The 22648-nt window shown below is 36.1% G+C and overlaps 2 protein-coding genes across 4 annotated transcripts; one reads left to right on the top strand and one right to left on the bottom strand.

Annotated features, from left to right (window-relative positions):
• Window positions 238-18071, top strand: LOC105163220 (piezo-type mechanosensitive ion channel homolog). 2 transcript variants are annotated; one of them, XM_020694359.1, is made up of 21 exons: window positions 238-1022; window positions 1517-1597; window positions 1818-1977; window positions 2709-2887; window positions 3514-3670; window positions 3805-3991; window positions 6085-6200; window positions 7875-7959; window positions 8101-8316; window positions 8402-8579; window positions 9173-9301; window positions 9455-9628; window positions 9758-9991; window positions 10274-11812; window positions 12409-14882; window positions 15082-15477; window positions 15732-15890; window positions 16161-16667; window positions 16881-17022; window positions 17111-17255; window positions 17423-18071. In XM_020694359.1, exons 1-21 carry the CDS (start codon window positions 974-976, stop codon window positions 17556-17558), a joined length of 7443 nt encoding a protein of 2480 aa, XP_020550018.1. In that variant the 5' UTR covers window positions 238-973; the 3' UTR covers window positions 17559-18071. The 2 variants fall into 2 exon arrangements, with proteins under 2 accessions (XP_020550018.1, XP_020550019.1); XM_020694360.1 differs by lacking the exons at window positions 238-1022; window positions 1517-1597; window positions 1818-1977; ... (5 more) ...; window positions 8101-8316; window positions 8402-8579 and adding an exon at window positions 8603-8935.
• Window positions 18239-21891, bottom strand: LOC105163219 (tubulin-folding cofactor B). Of its 2 annotated transcripts, none has more exons than XM_011081483.2 (8): window positions 21620-21891; window positions 21239-21390; window positions 20866-20984; window positions 20437-20495; window positions 20069-20128; window positions 19461-19594; window positions 18811-18880; window positions 18239-18585 (listed from the first exon to the last, which is right to left on the bottom strand). In XM_011081483.2, exons 1-8 carry the CDS (start codon window positions 21719-21721, stop codon window positions 18538-18540), a joined length of 744 nt encoding a protein of 247 aa, XP_011079785.1. In that variant the 5' UTR covers window positions 21722-21891; the 3' UTR covers window positions 18239-18537. The 2 variants fall into 2 exon arrangements, with proteins under 2 accessions (XP_011079785.1, XP_011079787.1); XM_011081485.2 differs by having other exon boundaries at window positions 20069-20110; window positions 21620-21888.

Here is a 22648-nt window from a genome sequence, read left to right as displayed (position 1 = left end):
TAAGGAAAAAAGAGTATAATCATTCTTTCAATTTAAGTCAAAACTCACAAAAAAAAAAAAAGAAAAAAACTAAAAAAAGAAAGAAAATCACCCGACCCAAAGGCCCAATACTGCCAAATGACAAGAATAGCCGTCAAAGGTTGACGTTTCCTTATTTGGAAAATCAAACAAAATGACAAGAATACCCATCAAAAAGCGCATGCTTTCTTATATGGAAAATTAAGCGAAAAGACAAGAATACCCATGAAGAAACGATGCTGTTTTCTATTATGGAAAATCCAGCAACGTCTCTCTTGCCTCAACGGGAAGAACACAACGATGTCCTGGCAAACACTTCATTTTACAGCGATTTTGACACATGCTTATTTATAATTTATATATAATAATCCCCCTCCAATTGATGAATTCAATTTTCACAGGCTGGAGATCACACTCTATACTACAAGAATTTTCACCCTGTATTTTCGTATAAATCTTGATCAACTGGCGCTCATATTATCAAGGACTCAAGTCCCATTTTCTCGAACGGGTAGAAGTAGTGCATTGATGTTGAGTTCTTACAGGAAAATTATTGGTGCAGATTCTTGATGTTTCTGCAGATGGCTGTTTCTTGATCAGACGGGTTTCTTGTGTTTCTTCCTTAGTTCTTGATGAGAATGAAAAAACCCGTGCCATGAAGTGCATTGCCGTCAAACGGTTGGCACATGTTCTTGATGTTTGTGCTGACGCCTGTTTCTTAATCAAAGGGGTTTTTTGCCCTTGTTCTTGACGAGAATGAAAAAACCCGTATCCTAAAGTGCATTGGTATGAGTTCTTGAGGGCAAATCATTGACACATGTTCTTGATGTTCCTGCCGAAGCATATTTCTTGATCAAACGGGTTACTTTTATTTCCTCAGTTCTTGATGAGAATAAAAGAAGCCGTGTCCTAAATTTGGAGAAGACATGATATTGAATTGTAGAAAGTGGCAACAATGAGAAGTATCTTGAGTGGGCTCCTGTTGCCATTGCTGCTTTTGACAGGTATGGGTGAGCTTTTTCTTTGATACTTGATTGCTGCTGATTGCTTACGCCCCAATTCAGTACAAGATTGCTTAAACTGATCATGCCCTTGAAATTTGAAGAGAACCGGATAGGATAGGCCATGCCCGAGAACACATCAACGAAATAAGTTGTATTGACGCTGTTCTTATCTTTGTCTTGATAGAATAGATATGCTATGAAAACATTGCAATATAGAAACAGGGATTTGAAGAAGGAAGAACATATTATTTGTCCATCTTTGTAGACTGAAGCATCTTTTTTTGCGTTTCCTCATATCAGAAGCTAAAGACCTGTTGACACTTAAAACAAATTGTTCAATCTTTTAGACTATCACTCCTTAACATGTATCCACTAAACAGGTATAGTTGTTCTGTATGACATGTTATGTTTAAATGCTTTTCAGTGGTTATGTATAAGGATTTTCTTGTTTTTGATTATACTCTTCTTCATTACAATCTGCGTTACTTTTGCAGCTGGGTTAGTGAACTGGAGTTTGATTTCTCTCATCAACTTGCTGACTTCTCTTCTTTTCCGGTTTACTGCCCCAAAAAAAGGTAACACTTTGGTTTGGAATTGAATGAGGCTACTTTACCTGATCATCTTTTCAACTTTATGAAATTTATCAACTTCATTTTATTTGTATATGCTCATATGTAGTTTAGTGGTATAACTTGCCGATTTTCAATAAGCATAATGGCAGTGTTCTTTTCTCTAGTGTCTAACCAAATATTGGGGTTTTCATCCTACCCACTTTGTTTTCTGCAATTCCTGCAGAATTTCGATTCAGAAGAAGAAATCTATCTTTGTGGTTTGTTTTCATATACTCTTCATTTGTGATACTTCTGCAAGTGCTTTTTCTTTCTATATGCGCTTCTCTGGATCCGCAGTGGAGCATTGCAGATGCCTGGTGGATAAAACTACTTGGACTTATCAAGTAAGATTTTCTAATTTCCATCTCATGGCTGGTTCTCCATTCTTCAATGATCTAAGCTCCACAGACAGATCCAAGATACTGTCCATTTCTTTTTTTCTTCTTTTCCTTTTGTGTGGTCTAGGCAAAGTTTTGGTAAAGATCCATAAATGGCACCTATCATGAACTACAAGTACTTAAAAGCATGTCAATTTCTGAATGAAGCATGCATAAGTTGCAATACAGAACCTCAAAAAGAAAGAATCATATGTAGCATATAAAAGGACAAAAACCATATTAACTCGAAGAAATAGAGAAACAAACACAACTTGAGAGTCAGGCACCATGCAATATCAGAAAACAAAAAAAAAGAAAGAAAGTAAAAACTTCACAATTTGATACCATTTTGGAATAGCAGTAACTTTGATGGTTAACCAACAATTCAACTGTGACTAAGGCATGAGAGATAATCCAGCATTTTTTTTTTTTTTTTGTAGAATTGACAGTGTTACATATTAAAACATCCATATTTTAGTACCAAGGGTAATTGAATTCTAGACATAATGAGTTAAAAAGTGTTTAGAAAAGTAGTATAAGATCCAATGATATCCCAAAAAAGGGTAATTTCCTCTAAAGTTTTGAGCTCGGCATTTACTTAATAATAAAATATTCTAATAACAGTCGTATTGAACATGTAATTAATAATAAGATACGAGACTTCCTTAATAACTATTCAATATGGTATGCTTTTGCAGGGGCCCCTCCTGGACGTCTCCCAGAGTTATCTACTTCCTGGTTATAGAATTATTAGTTGTACTTATTGCTCTCACTGAGATCAAGAAGGACAAATTTGGCTTTGTAGAATTTCAAGGTTCTTTCTGGCGTTCTGAAGATTCTTTCTGGGTGTACTTGTCTTCAATTGCTAAACATATAGGTTTGTCCAAGTTGACTGTGTAACCTCTCTGTTTCTAACGATGTTAAGCGTACTTCTTTCCTGCATGTTATTACACTTGAGACAGTAGGTGTGCATTAAATTTGAAATTGTAGATGGCATTGTCCAAAACCCACAAGTGGAGGCAGAACACTGAAAACTACTTTTGAGGAATATCTCTTCGTACTTTTTGTGCTAAAGGTGTTTTTATAATACTCATCTTGTTGTCTCATGGAGTCTGTAAAATGAAAAGGTTGTAATATGATAATCTTATGCTTCTGGTGTTGTTTGGGAGGTACTAATATAGAAACAGTCTTGCTGGGAAATTATTAGAGACTGAACTTCATCAAGGTTAGATCTTTTATTGGGGTACTTCACTGCATGCCCAAAATACGGGGCATGCAATATCATTTATGAGTAACTTGTTCCAAATTTTGAATTGAACAAAAATACGTGCAGAAACTTGGTCTGGTAATTTTTTCCATATTCGTTAGTTAAAGGTTTAGAACTTTGCTTTTTATTTTTATTCTTATTCTTTTGGGTATGGAATAAGTAATATTGAATATCAGGTTTTCGGTTATCTATTGACTATCATTTCTTTCTCTTTTTCAATTTTCTCCAAATCAAAGGCTATCGTCTTAGGTTCGCTTCCTGCTTGTTGCTGCCTGCAGTTCAGTTGGTTTCAGGGATCAGCAATCCTTCTTGGCTATCTTTACCATTTTTTGTTTGCAGCTGTGTTGGTCTTGTTGATTGGTCTTTAACAAGCAACTTCTTAGGTCTTTTCAGGTATTTTGCCCTTCAGTTGTTACAAGTTTTGTCTTTCGTTTGAAAGAGATAATCTTGCAAATGAAAGCTCAATTACTTAAGTTTGACTTTCAGTTTTGCATCAGACCTAATCTTCTTATATACATGATTTGAAGGTGGTGGAAGCCGCTCTGGGCTTACGCTGGCTTTAGCATTTGCTTACTTTATGTGTATCAGCTTCCTGTTGGGTTTCCGCATAGCTTTCAAGCAATTTCTAACTCAATCGGTCTATACAAAGTATCCATTGATTCTGATTGGCAACAAATTTGTTCAGGCACTTCCCTGATGGTGTTCTACTATATGGTATGCTTTTGTTGTCTTAGTTTCCTACTCAACCTCTAGTTTCCCATGTTCACTATGATAATTTAAGGTATGTACTTAACCATTACTTTTCATATTCCATGATCATTATCAGGCCCTTTTACATGTTGTGTTGCACCTGCTATACACAAAACCTTTAGACAATGTAAAAATCTAGTTCTCGATATGGACCAAGTATGAGCCATGTCTACCTTGAAAAATGTCTCTTAATGGTGTTCTGTTATACATTTTTGTCATCTTATACAACTTGACCTCTACTTTTCCATGCCGTCTGTGATCCTCATAATTGAACTTGAAATTATGTACTTAAATATAGTCCCTTTTATTTTCTGTGATAGTCATTAGGCTCTGATTTGTCTTATGTAATTCATTGCTTGTCATATACAGGACAATAATGTTATAAAGCACAGTGAAAAAACATTTAAATCTTGATTCTAATGGCTATGGACCAAAACTTGGTATCTGACTTGAAGAATTATAAGTGTGAAAGCAAATGAGGTCTCAAAGTTAAACAATGTAATAAGACCCCCATGTGGAGATACAAGAAATCTAGGTCAAGTATTGCCCATCTATTTCTTCCATAGCGGGATCCTTTTACCGAAATTTGACATGAATTGCAACATACTGGTAAATGTTCACTTCCACTGGCATGTTGAAAAAACAACTCATTCAATTTGGTTAAAACAGGCCAACTTAGTGATGCTTATAGGTAGATGTCCGTTTATCACTTTAAGGAAACTGTTTTTTGGTTATTTTGTAAATACTGATAAGCAAAACAACATAATCACTACATTGTGGTTCTAGAAGCCACATAAATCATGTGTGGAGGAAAATCACTGTGATTCTTGGAATTTTTGCTTCTTCATTAGCTTTTATCAGAAGAGAATGAGGTTTTGATTTGAAGAAATCAACTCAAACTACTTAGCCCTGGAAAGGATAAGGTCAATCACATCCAGGAAATATTGAAAAAATGTCATAAGAGTTTTGATGCTGTTCTATCAGAGGCATGAAGTATAAATGGGATTTAGGTTTAGGAAAAAGGTAGGAAGAGGCAGGAGGATTTCTTGCTATAGGTTCTAAAAAGGACTTGGACATTATTGATGATGTGAAGCAGCGTGAATGAATTTCATAAATCTTTTCCCTTTTGGCGGATTGATTTCTTTTTGCAGTTCTATGCTTATGATAAATGGTGATTAGAAGACTATGTAAGGGTAAAGGTAGAGTATAACTCCAAGCCATAGTTTTAAATAATGACCGGAAAAAGTGCTCATAGAAATTGTTTATGATTTGATGTTGCACTCGCTGTAAGCATATCCTCAACCCATTACCAGTTCTCCCTAGATGACATAATATACATCCATTCCTTTAGATATACATCCACACTCCCATTCAGAATGGTTTTTTAGACACTCCACTCTGCTAGGAACAAAGCCTACTGCTAGTCCACTATCAGTTCCATTATCATTATGTCGTAGATTTATAAGTTGATGCACTTTGGTAATTGTGAATATCGCAAGCTTGGTCTATATTTTCTTTGAATGTGCCTTTTTACTTATTAAGAGGAACTTGAAAGAGAATCCAATCCAAATATCACTCCTTTATGCAAGGTAGCACACTGCTCTGCATTTAGATCAACCTTACTCTCTGATTTGCCAATCAAATCAGCTCTCAGCTGTATGTGTATCATATGCCTGGTGAGACTGATTTGTGTAGCGTGGGGTAGGTAGTATGTCGAAAAAATTGTAGAAGTTACACATCTCGCTGTTAGGATTATTGAAGGGCTCCTTTGCTCCCTCCATTCCTGCCCTTGTTCCTCAGCCTCCTCTGTTCCCTTTACATACTTCTGAACTTTAGTTCAAGATCTCCTCCTAATTGCTTTTGTTTGTAATATTTGTCTGCATTATGGTGATTTTTCTTTTCTCTTGAAACGGGCAGATTCTCACAAGGTAGTTCCTTAGTTATTGAAATATAAAGTTAACTACTACAGGATGAAGTCCATCTCCAGTAAACACTTAAGTGGTGAGCTAAAGATGGACTTTGAACAAGTAATAACTGATTCCGAAATATTTATGCAGCTGTCATGTGTGAAACATGATTTAGAAGACATGGAATTCATCATGTCACTGAGAGAAGGCAACTTGACTGAGCAACTTCTTCCTTCAAGAAGTTCCTTTTTTGTTCACCAGCTGAGGTAAGTGCTACTCAACGGACTTGTTTTAGCTGTTGTGTAGCACCTAGCTATGTGGGAGTTTGTGTACAACTATTTGGCTAACTCTAGGAATGCAAGTATCATTATACGAATGTAAATAATGTTTGCTTTTCTATTAGCAACTATTATAGACAGTTTCTACATGCTTAAGTTCTTATTGATTGTAACTGAAGGCTTGTTCATATTTTTCTTGATTAATGAAGAATTGGAACATGTTATTTACATGTAAATACAATCATAACTGATATATATGTCAAGAGCAATGGATTCGCTTTAAGTCATTCTTAGTTTACCAGCCCCCTTTGGCTTATCCAGTTGAGCACCAAAATGTGGATTATCTTCTAATTATTTAATTAGACTTATTATTCTAGTTAAACAAAGACAAATATAGTTTCTCTAAGTTTCTTTGATTTAAGGGTAAGTTACAACCATCTCCCCTGAGGTTTGGCATAAATACAAATATCTCCTCGTTGTTTGGAAAAGTACTAATAATTCCACTGATTTTAATGGCCGTCTAAAATAATTCCCCTGATTTTAATGGCCGTCTAACAACGAGCCCAATCTGTTAGGCTTTTACTAATTTTGTGGTGAATTGACCAAAATGCCCTTCTGGATTATGAATTATAATTATATATATATATTATAATTTCTAAAATATTTTTTGAACTAATATTCCCTATAGATTATTTATTTTACCGACCCCCAAATTCTTCTATATTATTTTAAGTGTTTTTTTTTAATTTTTTTATAAAAAAAATTAGCAAGGGTAAAATAGTAATGTTCCTTTTACAGTCTAGGGACTACATAATTATTTTCTATTTGAGGGGGATTTTGTAATTTTTCAAACAACGAGGAAGTATTCGTAATTATGACAAACTTCAGGGGAGGTAGTTGTAATTTACCCTTAGTTTAAATTGAATTTACTGTCAAGTACTCTTGAACTTAAGTGAAAGTTGCATAATGTATAAATAGAATGAAAATAAATCCCAATATGATATTAAGTATACTTTATCTTTAGTATACTTGCTCCAAATTGAAAGATTTGAAGCAACATAGTTTACTGTACTGTAGAACCTCTGTGATAAAATCAACCTATAAACAATTCATATCCTTGATTTTTCATGTATATTGGAAGAAACTAATTCCAAAATTTCAATGGCCATTTAAAGAAAATTTAATCTTAGCCACAAAGGATGGGACTTAACTTTAATTTAAAGTGACATTGAAAAATTATAAGGGAGAAAAATCTAATTGATGAGATTGAGAACCAAGAAGATGATAAAGGCAGTTGAATAGATGGGTTTTAATGAACGTGAGCATAAGCAGTTAAGTGCTTGAAAAGTAAATTTTGACTCAGGCCTTTAATGCATCTCTTGTTAGGTCATTGAAGAGGAAATCATTTGTGTGTCAGAAAATTGGTCTGTCACCACAAACCAGAACTTATTAGTGAAAATCCTCTTTCTTCTTAAATAGCATAGATGATGATGATACTCTCTTGGTGTGTTTCTATCACAGTGCTCTAAGTTTCACTCTGGTAAATTTTAGCATGAATTAGACATTTTGGCTGAAGATTGTTTTGTCCCCTCACATTTTTCATTTTTATGTTAAAGTTTATGGCATATCACTAGTTTTTTAACTTGTTCCTGTTGATTGCAGGTCTGGTGTAAGGCATACCAACATTTTATTAAGGGGACCAGTTTTCAGGATCTTTAGTATCAACTGGTTTACATATGGCTTCCCGGTACATGATTACAAACTCGATACTATCAACCTTGATAGAAACAAAGATGTTAATAGTTAATGTTTCATGCTAACGTAATTTTACGCATGTTCTTCACTTTTCCTTTCTTATATTATAAAGCTTTAGATGTAAATATGGCAGATATCCCTGTTCGCTCTTTCATACTGGAGCTTCCACTTTGCAAGTATTTGTGCATTTGGATTACTTGCATATGTCGGCTATATTCTGTATGCTTTTCCATCTTTGTTCCGTTTGCATCGGTTGAACGGCTTGCTTCTTGTCTTCATTCTCTTGTGGGCTGTGAGCACCTATGTTTTCAATGTGGCTTTTGCATACACGAAGTTGAAAGCTGGAAAGGTACTTCTTATCTTATACACCTTCTAGTTGGGTTTTGTAAAGTATCAGTTCGAGCAAAATTGATAAAGTTCTCCTTTCTACTTAGGATATGGAGATCTGGGAGATGGTTGGATTATGGCACTATCCTATACCTGGTTTCTTCCTTCTAGCACAGTTCTGTCTTGGGATTCTTGTAGCTCTTGGGAACCTTGTAAACAACTCAGTATTTCTATGCCTATCAAATGAGGAAAGGCGGTTATCTACTGAGAATGAGACTGAGGAAGGTGGAAGTCTTTTTCCAGCATTGACAATTAGAAACTAAATTGTTACTGGAAAATAATGTACACCCATTTGCTTTATTTCACTTTTGGCCTACATGTATTTCACTTGTGATCACTACTGTAATTGCCACTGCTTGAATAGATGCTGCTTAAGTGAGTCTTGCACGAGCCAGTTGTGGTTGTTTGACTGCTAACCTGTGTGGGTTGGGTTGCCCTTGTAATAATTTCTCTTGGCTTGCAATTCTCTGCTTTTGAGAAAGCATATTTCTGGCTCAATACTTATATTGGAATGGCCCATGTTTAATCACCTTTCCTTGCGCTACTTGGTTCATGCCGTCTTAACTAGCTGGGGTTCTCAGGTTTAGAGTCACCACAAACTTCTTTAAGTTTCCTGTGATTTGTCATTTTAATTAGGTTTTAGATGGCACCCATTATTTTACTCTTATTTTACTCTGATCCCGTTATTGTAGACAAAGATGGACGTATTATTAGTGTTCCGCTCATTGTTATGGTTGTCCTGCAATTTCTTTTCTGCTGAAGTCACCTTCGTTTGACATTAATCCTGATTATTTTACTTATTTCATATACAATTGCAGTAAAAGAAGATGCCAAAGTCTTAATAGTGGCTACAATTGCTTGGGGTCTGCGCAAGTGTTCTCGGGCTATTATGCTTTTGCTGATTTTCCTAATTGCTACGAAACCTGGTTTCATCCACGCTGCTTATAGTATGTGAAACTCAGAAACATGGATTAGTTTACATTTCCTTTTTATTTTTATTTTTTTCTAATGACCTAGTGTAATTGAAGAATTGGAGATTTATTGCAGTTTAATGCTGTTCAATATTCTGATTGTTAAATAAATTCTTTGTTTCCTTTCAGTGATATTCTTCTTTGCATATCTTTTGAGCCATAAGGTGAATAAAAGGATGCGCCAATCTCTTATTCTTCTTTGCGAGGCTCATTTCGCAATTTTGTATATTCTTCAGCTGAATCTGGTCTCCAGAAAACTGGAACAAAAAGGTTCTACTAGTTTGGACGTGCTATCACAGTTAGGTAAGGTTTATTAACCTTAATTTTTTAAGTGTTTGGGTAATTGCATTAATCAATTTCTTTTCAGCAATTTTCCATTGTATTCACCAGATCTGACTTTTGTCCTTTTTACTTGGCTGCAAATGCATGTAGGTCTCCTTGAAAGTGATAGTTCGTTGGACTTCCTGGAAATAGCTATACTTGCATGCTTTTGTGCCATTTATAACCATGGATTTGAAATGTTGTTCTCATTTTCTGCGATTGTTCAGCACACAGCCTGTCCTCCAATTGGATTTAGCATCCTGAGAGCTGGTCTAAGCAAATCAGTTCTTTTGTCAGTTTATGCCACCTCCAACATCAGAGACAATTCTGCAAGTTGCTCTCATGGTACTGTAACTCTATGCAAGTGCAGAATAACTTTATTCAAGGTTAAATTGTCAACATTCCCATTTAGTTCACATGTTACAACTATATTTACCTTCACAGTTTCTTTAGAGAAAATATGCTAATGCTTTAAGAGTTCTGTAACCTTAAGAACAATCATACTAAATGGGTTCCTATAGTTTTTTGGGGAGACTATACGCTCGACCTAGCTCTTAGTTGCGATGGTTTTTAAAGGAATGAACTATAATTATTGTATTTCACACGTGCTCATCTTTTTTCTTTCAGAAAGAAGGGTAGCATTGTATCTGAATGCAATTGGGAAGAAGGTCTTGTCTACATATAGATCATTTGGAACCTATATTGCGTTTCTCACCATTCTTATTGCAGTCTACCTTGTCAGACCCAATTACATATCATTTGGTTACATTTTCCTTCTCCTTGTCTGGATCATTGGAAGACAGCTTGTTGAGAAGACAAAACGGCGTCTATGGTTTCCACTCAAAGTATATGCAATTGCCGTTTTTGTCTTCATTTACATCCTAAGCATTTTCCCCACTTTCGAGACATGGATGTCCTCAAAGTTCGATCTTCTTGTTAGCTTTGGCTATAATATGGAAGCTTCTTTGTCTGAAAATCTTTCGGAGTCTTTAGCAATCATGATTGTCATGCAACTTTATAGCTATGAGAGAAGACAAAGTGAACACTTGAAATCGCAAGATCCCGATCCATTGCAGTTGGGAATATCAGGGTTCACCAAACGATTTTTGATCTGGCACAGCCAAAAGATTTTTTTTGTTGCGCTGTTTTACGCATCATTATCTCCAATAAGTGCATTTGGTTTATTTTATCTTCTAGGTCTGGTCTTCTGTTCAGCATTGCCTAAAGCGTCCAGAACCCCGTCAACATCATTCTTAATTTACACAGGATTGCTGGTGACAGCTGAATACCTATTTCAGATGTGGGGTAAACAGGCTAAAATGTTTCCTGGTCAAAAGCACCATGAATGGTCTCTTTTCCTGGGTCTACAGGCTTATAGACCGAGTTTTGAGGGACTAGAAGCAGGCTTGAGGCCAAAAGTGCTGGTGATTGTTGCATGTACTCTTCAGTACAATGTTTTCCGCTGGTTGAAAATGATCCCTAGTTCTCTGTTGAATGTAGATGGATCAGAGGAGCCTTGTCCTTTATTTGTTTCAGCAGAAGATCTCTCTCACCTTGTTTCAATTTCTGATCAGGATAACCCGTCATTATCTGGATCTAGGGAACTGTCTTCACAAATGATGGAACAAAGTTATTCATGGTCATCTTTCAGGCCTCATATTTATCAACAATCTGAGGGTTCGTCGTCCCACAAAGGTGCTTGTGATGGCAGCAACAGAAAATATGATTATATCTGGGGAACAATGACTGAAAGTTACAAGTGGAAGAAGAAACGGATTGTTGCCTTGAGACAGGAGAGATTTGAAATGCAGAAGACAACGCTAAGAGTTTATTTGAAGTTTTGGACGGAAAACATGTTCAACCTCTTTGGCCTTGAGATCAATATGATAGCACTACTGCTTGCCAGTTTTGCTTTGTTAAATGCGATTTCTATGGTCTATATTGCATGTCTTGCCACTTGCATTCTCCTGCCACGCCCTATCATACGTAAACTCTGGCCGATATTTGCCTTTCTGTTTGCTACTGTTCTTCTGGCTGAATACTTTGCAATGTGGAAGAGCATGATGCCTTTGAATCGACAACTTGCCACTGAGAGCAATGCACGCTGCAATGATTGCTGGAAAAACTCAAATATATATTTCTACTACTGTGAAAAATGTTGGCTGGGTATGTGGGTGTGTGTGCGTACGTGTGAGTGCTTTTTTCTTTTTTACTTTGTTAATTGCTACTCGAGAAACTATTTTCCTGTATCTTTATAATTTTTTGGTTTCTCCTCTTCTCTTTCTTTGTGCATGTATAAATACTTGGTTTTTGGAACAAAAATAGCAATCACATTAAATAAGAATGTCGCCAAGATTGTTCCTTTAACAAGCTTTCATGTTGGGAATTTGATGAAAGGCTTATTGGATAAAGTTAGTTATGGAAGTTACCTAATTTTTAAGAGCTATGCTTATATGTATAATGGCTCATCTATAAGTCCTACACCGAACTTGTTTTCTGAGAAAGCTCTTGCATGGAGTGTTGGAATCCAATAAAAACAAAGCCAGTACATTATGCTGTGCAAAAACTGTCAAAGGTACACATGATCTCATGTAAGCTTCTAAAAGCGCAATTTGTTTATGTATTTTACGCTAAAATTTCCTTCCCCGACTGTGAGGGTTAGATTATTCAGGAGCAATTCTAATCAGAGGTTGCTGTCATGATGTTTTTTGCTGAATTCTATTTGTTTTATGCTCACTTAAGTGCATTGCTTTCTTTGGCAGGTCTTATAGTTGATGATCCTCGCATGCTAATCAGTTATTATGTGGTCTTCATGCTTACATGTCTCAAACTCCGTGCGGATCATGCATCTGGTTTTTCATGGTCATTTACGTATGAGCAGATGGTTTCTCAGCGTAAAAATGCTTTTGTTTGGCGAGATCTCTCATTTGAAACCAAAAGCATGTGGACATTTCTTGATTATTTGAGGGTTTACTGCTATTGTCATCTATTGGATCTAGTACTTGCTTTGATTTTGATAACGGGTACCTTGGAGTATGACATTTTGCATTTTGGATACCTGGGTTTTGCTCTTATTTTCTTCCGAATGAGGCTTACCATACTGAAGAAGAAGAATAAGATCTTCAAGTATTTGCGCATTTACAATTTTGCTGTAATTGTTCTCTCTCTGGCCTACCAATCCCCATTTTTTGGTGATTTTAGCTCTGGGAAGTGTGAAACAGTTGATTACATTTATGAGGTGATAGGATTTTATAAGTATGATTATGGGTTTAGGATTACCTCGAGATCTGTTCTGGTAGAAATGATCATTTTTGTTTTGGTATCATGTCAGTCATATATGTTTTCTTCCTCGGAGTTCAATTATGTATTTCGATATCTTGAAGCGGAACAAATTGGTGCAATTGTACAGGAGCAAGAGAAAAAGGCTGCTTGGAAGACTGAACAGTTGCAGCACATACGCAAATCTGAGGAGAATAAATGTCAGCGTAACTTGCAAGTGGAAAAAATGAAATCTGAGATGCTCAACCTTCAAATTCAGCTACATGGTATGAATTCCACTACAGCCTATGGCAATGAATCACCCACTAATGGAGGTGTGAGGAGGAGGAAGAAAGCTTCACTTACTATGCAAGACTTTGGTAACTTTGAGAAACGGGATGGCAGTATCGATTCTGATCAATGTTTCTCATTAAATATGAACGAATATCCCAGTAGCGTAAGAGGGGAAGGTCCCTTTGTTGTAGACTTTACAAAGCACTTAATGGAAGCTTCTTTTGGTGAGATAACTGAACTTGAGGAGTATGCTGGTGACAATGCTGTTAATGATTTGGACAAATCAAAGAAAGGTAAAAGCCAATCAATAGAAAACTCTTTAGCTTCTGCTGTTCAGCTACTAGGTGATGGTGTTTCCCAAGTACAGTCAATTGGAAATCAGGCAGTTAGCGATCTTGTTAGCTTTCTGAATATTGCATCTGAAGACTCTGATTCCAATGAGCCCTCATCTTCAGAAGTTTTAAATGACAGAGGAAGCACAGATATTAAACAAAAAAATTTCAATCGTTCTTCCTCGGTGCAGTCTGAGAAGAGTAGAACTTCTGATTCTGCCAGTCTGCAGATTGGACGGATAGTCTGTTATATATGGTCCCAGATGAGATCGAATAACGATGTAGTGTGTTACTGTTGTTTTATCATTGTTTTTCTCTGGAATTTCAGTTTGCTTTCCATGGTTTACTTGGCGGCTTTATTCCTATATGCTCTATGTGTGAATACTGGGCCAAATTACGTCTTCTGGATTGTCATGCTTATCTATACAGAATTTAATGTTTTGATTCAGTATTTGTACCAAATAATGATCCAACATTGTGGTTTCAGCATCCAGTCTGGCCTTCTGCGAGAGTTGGGGTTTCCTACAGAAAGGATAACCTCATCATTTGTTATCAGTTTGCTACCTCTATTTTTGGTGTATTTATTTACTCTGATACAGTGCTCTATAACTGCAAAAGACGGAGAATGGTATTCGGTTGGGTTCAATAATTGTAAAGGGGGATTTATGAACTGCAAGGAGCTTCAATCTGGTTCCAGCTGGAGTGAGAAAGCAAAGAAGGTTTTCAATTTAATGGAACAAATGGTTGAAATGGTAGTGTGTAGCTGTTCTAAGCACTGGAAATCTCTAACACAAGAAGCAGAATCTCCTCCGTACTTTGTTCAATTGTCCATGGATGTCAAACTATGGCCTAAGGATGGGATTCAACCAGAGAGGATAGAATCTGGAATAAATCAGCTTCTGCAGCTTGTGCATGATGAAAACTGTAAGAATGAAAAGCCTAATAATTGCCCTTGTGCCAGTAAGGTTCAAATTCAAAGCATTGAGAAGAATTCTGAAAATGCAAATGTGGCCTTGGTTGTTTTTGAGGTGGTGTATGCCTCGCCATCGGCCGAATGTGAACCAGCAGAACAATATAACTCTCTTACTCCAGCAGCTGATGTAGCGAAGGAGATCCTTAAAGCAAGATCCATGGGACTTGCTGAAAAAGTTGGATTTCCATACCCTATAGTCTCAGTGATTGGAGGTGGTAAAAGAGAAATTGATCTTTATGCCTATGTCTTTGGGGCTGATTTGGCCGTTTTCTTTCTTGTGGCCATATTCTATCAATCTGTTATAAAAAATAAAAGTGAATTTCTTGAATATTATCAGCTTGAGGATCAATTCCCAAAAGAGTTTGTATTTATTCTAATGGTAAGCAATGTGTCTCTCTGTCCTTCATTTGGATTATCTTGTCAATTGGAATTATATATCATTTCTACATGAGTCTCTGAATCATGATCTTAAAAGAGTCAACTTGATTTCTGATTTTCTCTAACGTACCTGTATTCCCTTGATTAAGCAGCACTTCTTTATTTGGTTCCTTAATCTGCTTGGTTCTCTTCTCATGCAGATAATCTTCTTTTTGATGATTGTCGATCGTATCATATACTTGTGTTCATTTGTGACTGGAAAGGTTATCTTCTACCTTTTCAACCTCATACTGTCCACATATGCTGTCACTGATTATGCTTGGAACATGGATGGTTCCCAGCAGAATGCTGCTGGATTTGCCCTTCGAGCTATATATCTTACTAAAGCAGTTTCTCTGGCACTACAAGCAATGCAAATTCGACATGGTATACCTAACAAAAGCACATTGTATCGCCAGTTCCTCACCAGCGATGTTTCTCGTGTTAACTATCTAGGATACAGGCTGTATCGTGCTTTGCCTTTTCTATACGAATTGAGATGCGTCCTTGATTGGTCGTGTACAACTACATCTTTGACAATGTATGACTGGCTGAAGGTAAGTTCTTCAAGTTTACATTGGTGACTGCTCTTACATATAATGCATGTCTGGTGAGGGAGGGGGAGGGCTGAGAAGTGAAATATTATTAGTTCCCTGTGAAATCAATGGGTTAAAATTCATATGGAACAGGGAATATTTGCTAAAATATGTCTGGGGTGCATGTATTCAGCCTACTATTTGGTTTAGTTAAATTTCCGAGCTACAGAAAATAAAGTTGAAAATAGAAACTGATGTTTTTATATCACTTTCAGTTGGAGGACATAAATGCAAGCTTGTACCTCGTTAAGTGCGACAATGTTCTGAATAGAGCTACTCATAAACAAGGAGAGAAGCAGACAAAGATGACTAAGTTTTGTAATGGCATCTGTCTGTTCTTTATATTAATCTGTGTTATTTGGGCTCCGATGATGGTAAGAAAAAAGACTTGGTGTTTGTCTTGTTTGTTTTGGTGTTTACCAGATATTTAAATATTCTGATGTTATTGATTGGTTGGATGATTTAATATGATGTAGTTCATTTCATCGTTTGTACCTCTTCTTTTAGAACATAGGTGAATTTAAAAAGGTGATTAGGCCAATTATTTGATATTAAATACAAGCATGTTCTCAGCAATCAGACAATAAACAACACTCATAGGATTTGTATATTCTTATGAACAAAAACTGACCATTCTCTTACAGATGTACAGCAGCGGTAATCCAACAAACATAGCAAATCCGATCAATGATGCCAGTTTTCAGCTTGACATCAAGACAGCCGGTGGAAGGCTGACCTTGTACTACACAACTCTCTGCGAAAGGCTTGCATGGGATCAAGTCGATTCAAGTGTTGATCTTGATCCCCAGCATTATTTGGATTCCTATAATGTGAACGACATTCAGCTGATTTGTTGCCAAACTGACGCAAGTACCCTTTGGCTTGTCCCGAACATGGTTCAGAAGCAGTTTACTATGTCACTTAACAGTAGTGACATGGAAATAAAATTTTCTTGGGTTCTTACAAGGGACCGGCCAAAAGGCAAGGAGACTGTCAAATTTGAAAGAAGTGTTGATCCATTAGATCTTCCAAATTCATCAGAAGTTGAGGGGGTTCTGAATGGTTCCTTCAGCAGCTTTAGGACTTTCAACATTTATCCAAGATTTTTCCGGGTCACTGGTTCTGGAGAAGTTAGACCATTTGCAATGGAGGTATGCTTTTGAATCTTCTTTACATAATAATCCAGCAATACATGCTAACAAGTTCAAATGTACCTTACTTTAGGGGCTGTTGTTAATCTCACACATTGTCTCTAGATTATCTAGATTATATAACAATGGCTCAAATCAGGGATCGACAGGATGATTGTTGCCCTTAACTGGGATATCAAAAGTAAGAGTGATTAAGTTATCAATTATGAACAGGTAAATGATGTCAGTGCGGATCTTGTCTTACATCACGAGAGTTCCGAGTGGTGGTCGTTCCATGATATCAATTCTTTGGATGCATTTGGTTGTAGAGGTTTGTCGGGGCCCATGGCTGTCATTGTATCAGAGGAAACCCCACGTAAGTATCGTCTCTTCCATCATGTATGAATATTGACCTAAACAATAGTTTAGGATGTGGCAGTGTTAATAATCCACTATTATTTTAGAGGGATTTCTAGGTGAGACTCTCAGCAAATTCAGCATCTGGGGTCTCTACATCACATTTGTACTAGCAGTTGGCCGGTTTATCAGACTGCAATGCTCTGACTTGCGGATGCGGATACCGTACGAGAATCTTCCCTTATGCGACAGGTAATACTGTTATCACAATGTTTCCTTGGATTAGTGGATATGAAACAGTATTTTATACTTCCTTTCTGAGTTCACAATTCACTTGAAAACTGTTCTTGCTGATTATACTGGTTTCTTACTGCACATGATCTATTCTGTTAAATACTATTGTTGACTCCCCTGTCCAGGCTGATAGCCATCTGTGAGGATATATACGCAGCGAGAGCAGAAGGTGAACTTGGAGTGGAAGAGGTTCTTTACTGGACACTGGTGAAGATTTACCGGTCACCACATATGTTGCTCGAGTATACCAACCCCGACTAATTCTTGCCGATCAACAGCAGTAGCCCTTTTTGTACCTTGACATGACAAAATGCTGACCATAGGATCAATCGACTAACTTCCTGTTAGAAGGTGAGCTTCCCATGTCTTTGGAGTCATGGGCATTGGGCATGTAATATATGGATGCAGAGGCTACTATACATGATACAGCCTTCCTTATTCTAGTGAAACCTGACAAGTCTGTTATTTGTATAGCCTCATTCTTTTCCATATATCTTATCTTCTGACAGTAAATATATATGTACCAAAAGGTGAATGCAAGAATAGCTTCTTTCTTTTTCTTTTTTGTTTTCATTGCATTTTTGCAGGGCTTCTTTCAGCATCTACTTTTCACCTCAGACAAGTCCACTTTTTGTGTCGCGACTATTCGAGTAATCGACGGCACTTGCAAGGAACGTGCAATTTTTAACCTTTCTTTACAAGTGTAATGCTTGGCTTCAATCAACATTTTGTAGGAGTGAAGTGTGTAATAAACCTTGTTCTCAGACATTGAGCTTAGTTTAGGATCGCTATCATCAAATTTTATAGGATGAAAATGGAACCATTTACATATATTCCCTTTGAGATTTTGACGTTTCCTGACCCGATATCTGCTATCTTCATCAGAAACTTTATTATAATCTGCCAAGAAAAATGACATCCATGCACTTAACAAGTTCTGGTAAAACATAACATGTACAATCAAAATAATCATCAACCAAATATGAGTGGCACATTTCATCTGTTGCTCATCGTTCAAAGTGAGTGAGTTCTTAATAGATTGACTATCAGATAGGCTGCAACCATATTGGTATAGTCATAAGTAGTACTCTAGAATTTTCCCACAGAAAGGAGTTAATCAGGCTTAGCTCCAGGAAGCTCTAAATATGTTACATTCCATGTTAGTATATTTCCCAAAAATACGAATATGAATGTTCTACAATTTTACTCTCATAGATGCTGGATGTGACCTAAGCGCAACTCATATTTCGTCTTCCTCAAAAGGATCTCGTTCTGGAAAGTCGCCAACCTGAAAAAATTCGAAAAAAGAACAATTAACACTGCACCCATTCTCTCAGACATGGAGAGTAATCTCAATTAGATTAGACGAAAATTTTCAAGTGGGCCTCTAATAATTTTTATTATAATGATGGATGCCTTCTCTTTCATGATACCAGAATCTAGAAGTTAATAATATGAATAGTTTTTTCTTTTTTTTGGAAAGTATACTAAGAGGTTGTTCCTGAGCACAAACCTTTACTTTATCTGGTCTGACCATTCCACCACAAAGAGGGGGACAATCAAAATATCGCTTCCCTTTTACCCTGCAAAAATCAATACGGATGATGCAAATGTGTAATGGTCTGGGCAAACTATCTAAAATGTGTCCAATAGTCAATCAATCTTTGTTAACAATACTAATCAGATTTTAGTAAACCAACAATCCCTTTCCTTCCCTGTCATATACTGTAAGTCTGATAAGATACGAATCACACAATGAGTGTGACTCTATATTGAGGATGTTATTAACCTTCTGTAAAGACATCATAGATTTCCTTTTCTGTAACTCCTAAATATGAAGGATGGCTCAAACAATTTTATCACAATGACAAAAATTTCCAGTACCACAATGTCCATATACTGTTTCATTCAGAAAGAAAATTGAATTTTGAAACCTAATTACCATAAGAAAGACAAGGACAGGAGAGCATGCCATCATGCTCAGATTGATACCTAGACATGTTTTTCATTCTATGTTTACTTTACTTCAGATAAATACTCTACAACTTCATGTTTTATGGCAAAGTTATTAGCAGCATGAGACTTGGTGGTTGTTAATTACTCCGAACAGAACAGATTACTCCGAACAGTGTAGGAATGTGTATGAAGCTTAGAATCACATACATGCCATCGTGCTTTCCCAGAGGTTCATCATACTGAATGCCAACCCAAAAACCAGGTGCAAGAGTTTCTGCCCGACCTACAAATTTGACAACCCCTCTTTTCTCCCCTGGTTCAACTTGACATCTATCTCCCACCTAATTTTAATCGACAACAAAAAGAGTAAGAGCAAAAACAAATAGAGTTGCACCAAAATCATCAATATTTTTGCACACCATGAAAAAACAATAAAAAATCAAAAGAAATATAACCAAAAACTGGGGATAAACGTAAAAAGATGCATTTCAACAACATATATGCTTGTAGTCTATCTAAGCTTTTCAAAATCTAAGACATCAAGATGCATTTCCATTACTCCAGGCTCGCAGCTCAAACAAGCCATTCAGCTCAATAAAATCGGCAACAGGCAAACCGTCAAAAAATTGGCAGTAGAATATTATATCTAAATGTGACGATCTATGCTTAGTCTATATTCTTAAAGTTTGAAACATACAACCTTATGAAAGACTCTATAACTGAAATGTGCAGTTGCAGGGTGAAGGACCACATGCAAATTTTCGAAAGTTACAACCTTAATAAAAAAAAGAATGAAAGAGCTTAAGTAAACCAACCTTTATGTTTGCACAAAGATCCTCCATGTAGTTGTCTGGAATCTGTTTGTAAGAAAGAAACTAAGACAACAAACATGATATAGATCCCAAGCAAAGGAATAAATTAAATTATAGCAACCGCTTTAGCAATCATTTGCAACACCAAAAGCAGCAATTACTGGATTAGTTCCAAATAGAAAATGAAAAGTCGGTGAGCTTTTAAGACAGAAAAGGTTCCACAGTAAATTGAAAATTCCATCTTAAAGTCCTTTTTCTTTGTTAATGAAGACAAAGGAATATTCTTGACCAATTAAAAGAATATGACCCTCCCAGAATCTTGGAAAGAATCAGAATTTTATAATAAGGAAACCAAAGAACATAATGCATACTTTAGACTCTGGATTTGGATGTTGATGTCCAATTTTTTCCTTAAACTTTCTGAAAGTACCTGAAACACACAATAATCCAATTATTTGGGCCTTACTTCATCAATAAGAGGTACAGTAAGTAATTTGCTGATGTAGATGTATATTGTAAATTTACGATATGGGCATAATGCGGCATTAGTGTGAAAGTAAAATTTGAACGGGCAGACATAGATACAGAGAACAGAACAAGCCAAGTAACTTGACAAATTTCATTGCATATGATTTAACGATGAGATCAAATTCTAACTAACAATATCCTCTCCATATCTGTAACTAACTGAAGAAGAATTTGGTCTTTGAAAGATGAGAAACAAGATCAAGATCTTGAGAGTTCTATCTGATGCTAACTTGTAACATATACAAATTCAGCCAGCAAAGACGAAGACATACCATCAAGTTTGTCATATGCTTCATCTGAGATTTTATATTTCTCCACAAGGGATGTATCTTCCAGCCAACCACCAGATGTTACTGATGATGGATCAAGATCAATGATATGCAGCCGAAAACTAACAAAAGCAAAAATGGATAGCCCCAATATTAAAATAACAAAAGCTGTAGCAATAAACAGAAGTGTAAATACACTAACCTCAATACAAGTGGGGTGGAAAAATTAAAGTAAAATCAAGCAATCATCCACTAACTTCCCCGTTTGTTTCAATTCCACACACACAGATGAACAAATTTTTATATCCACTTCTTCTTTTTGTTAACACAAAAAGGGTGTGAAGAAGATTGCTGAAATGTAAAGTCAAGAACTAACCCATCTTGCGGAGAATAGAAACCAAGGGGCCTCGTGTTATCAGATAGATCTGAAACTTTAGCACCACTATCATCGTAAAGCTCAAGGCACATAGAGTCAACAGAAGTGCCACACTTTCTCCAGAGTTTCTCTTTCACAGCTTCTACTGTCATCTGACAACCAATACAAACATAATGCATCAAACACATATGAAGCAAGCTGAATAATCAATCAGTACGGTCACATGCTACTCAATGAAAGCAAATACCAAGTTCTTGGCTCCGCAGGGTATTTAATTGTATTTCATGAATAATCAATATCAAAGCTAGAACCAGTACTATGTAAAGATGAAAATGAAAATCAGCGTTGGCCAAAATAAAATGATTGGTGGAATGGACTGACTTGTAGAGAGAACCGAACATCAGCAGAAAAGCTCTTGATGTTGGAGTGAGTGACACGTAAAAGAACGGATTCATTCCCTTGAATCTGTAACTTATTGGCCATAGTTTATTGTTGTTGTTCGAATTGTAAGTTGCCGATTTGATTCTCCAGATCCCTAGGGTTTGAATTTGGGAAAGTTTATAGCACCATCGCCGGAATCTTAAGGAAAGATAACAAATTATAAACTACAGTACTTTGAGCTCCAGCCCTAGACAATTAATTCAGTTTGGATTTAAATGAAAATGTGAATTTGGGGAAAATAATTTCAAACAATCTGTCCGATTAATATAATAAATCATTACAAAATAAATTAAATAAGCTTGTTTAAAGTGATGTGAATTCCCATTTTAAAATTTAAATGCACGTTTAATAAGTATTTCATCGTTATAATTTCAAATTTATATGGTTTAATTAATATTAATTTTATAATGATGATTGATTTATTTAAACTTTTTTGTAATAATTAAATATATTTCTAGAATTCATACGGAAGCTTCTACTTTAGTGTGTCAAATGAAAAGGATGATAACAATTTACCTAAATTTAAAGAATTCAACTGTTATAGAAAAATTTAAATAATTAATTAAAATTAATAATCATCATTATAAAATTAATATTAATTATAACAAATGAAATACTTATTAAAGGTGCATTTAAATTTTATAACGGGAATTCGCATCACTTTAAGCAAGCTTTTTTATTTATTTTGTAATTATTTATTATATTAATAGGACAGATAGTTTGAAATTATTTCCCCAAATTCATATTTTCATTTAAATCCAAACTGAATTAATTGTCTAGGGCTGGAGCTCAAAATACTGTAGTTTATAATTTGTTATCTTTCCTTAAGATTCCGGCTATGGTTGCTATTAACTTTCCCAAATTCAAACCCTAGGGATCTCGGTGCTCTACGATAAAATCGTTGATGTCATCCTCGTCGGGAAGGGCGACGTCGGTCGCCGCTGGAGACTTGCAGGTGGTTTCAGTGGC

This window comes from Sesamum indicum, linkage group LG6 (assembly GCF_000512975.1).
Source record: "Sesamum indicum cultivar Zhongzhi No. 13 linkage group LG6, S_indicum_v1.0, whole genome shotgun sequence".
NCBI classification, from domain to species: domain Eukaryota; kingdom Viridiplantae; phylum Streptophyta; class Magnoliopsida; order Lamiales; family Pedaliaceae; genus Sesamum; species Sesamum indicum.
The sequence above is the reverse complement of the archived record's forward strand: the minus strand, read 5'-3'. Positions and strand labels throughout refer to the sequence as shown.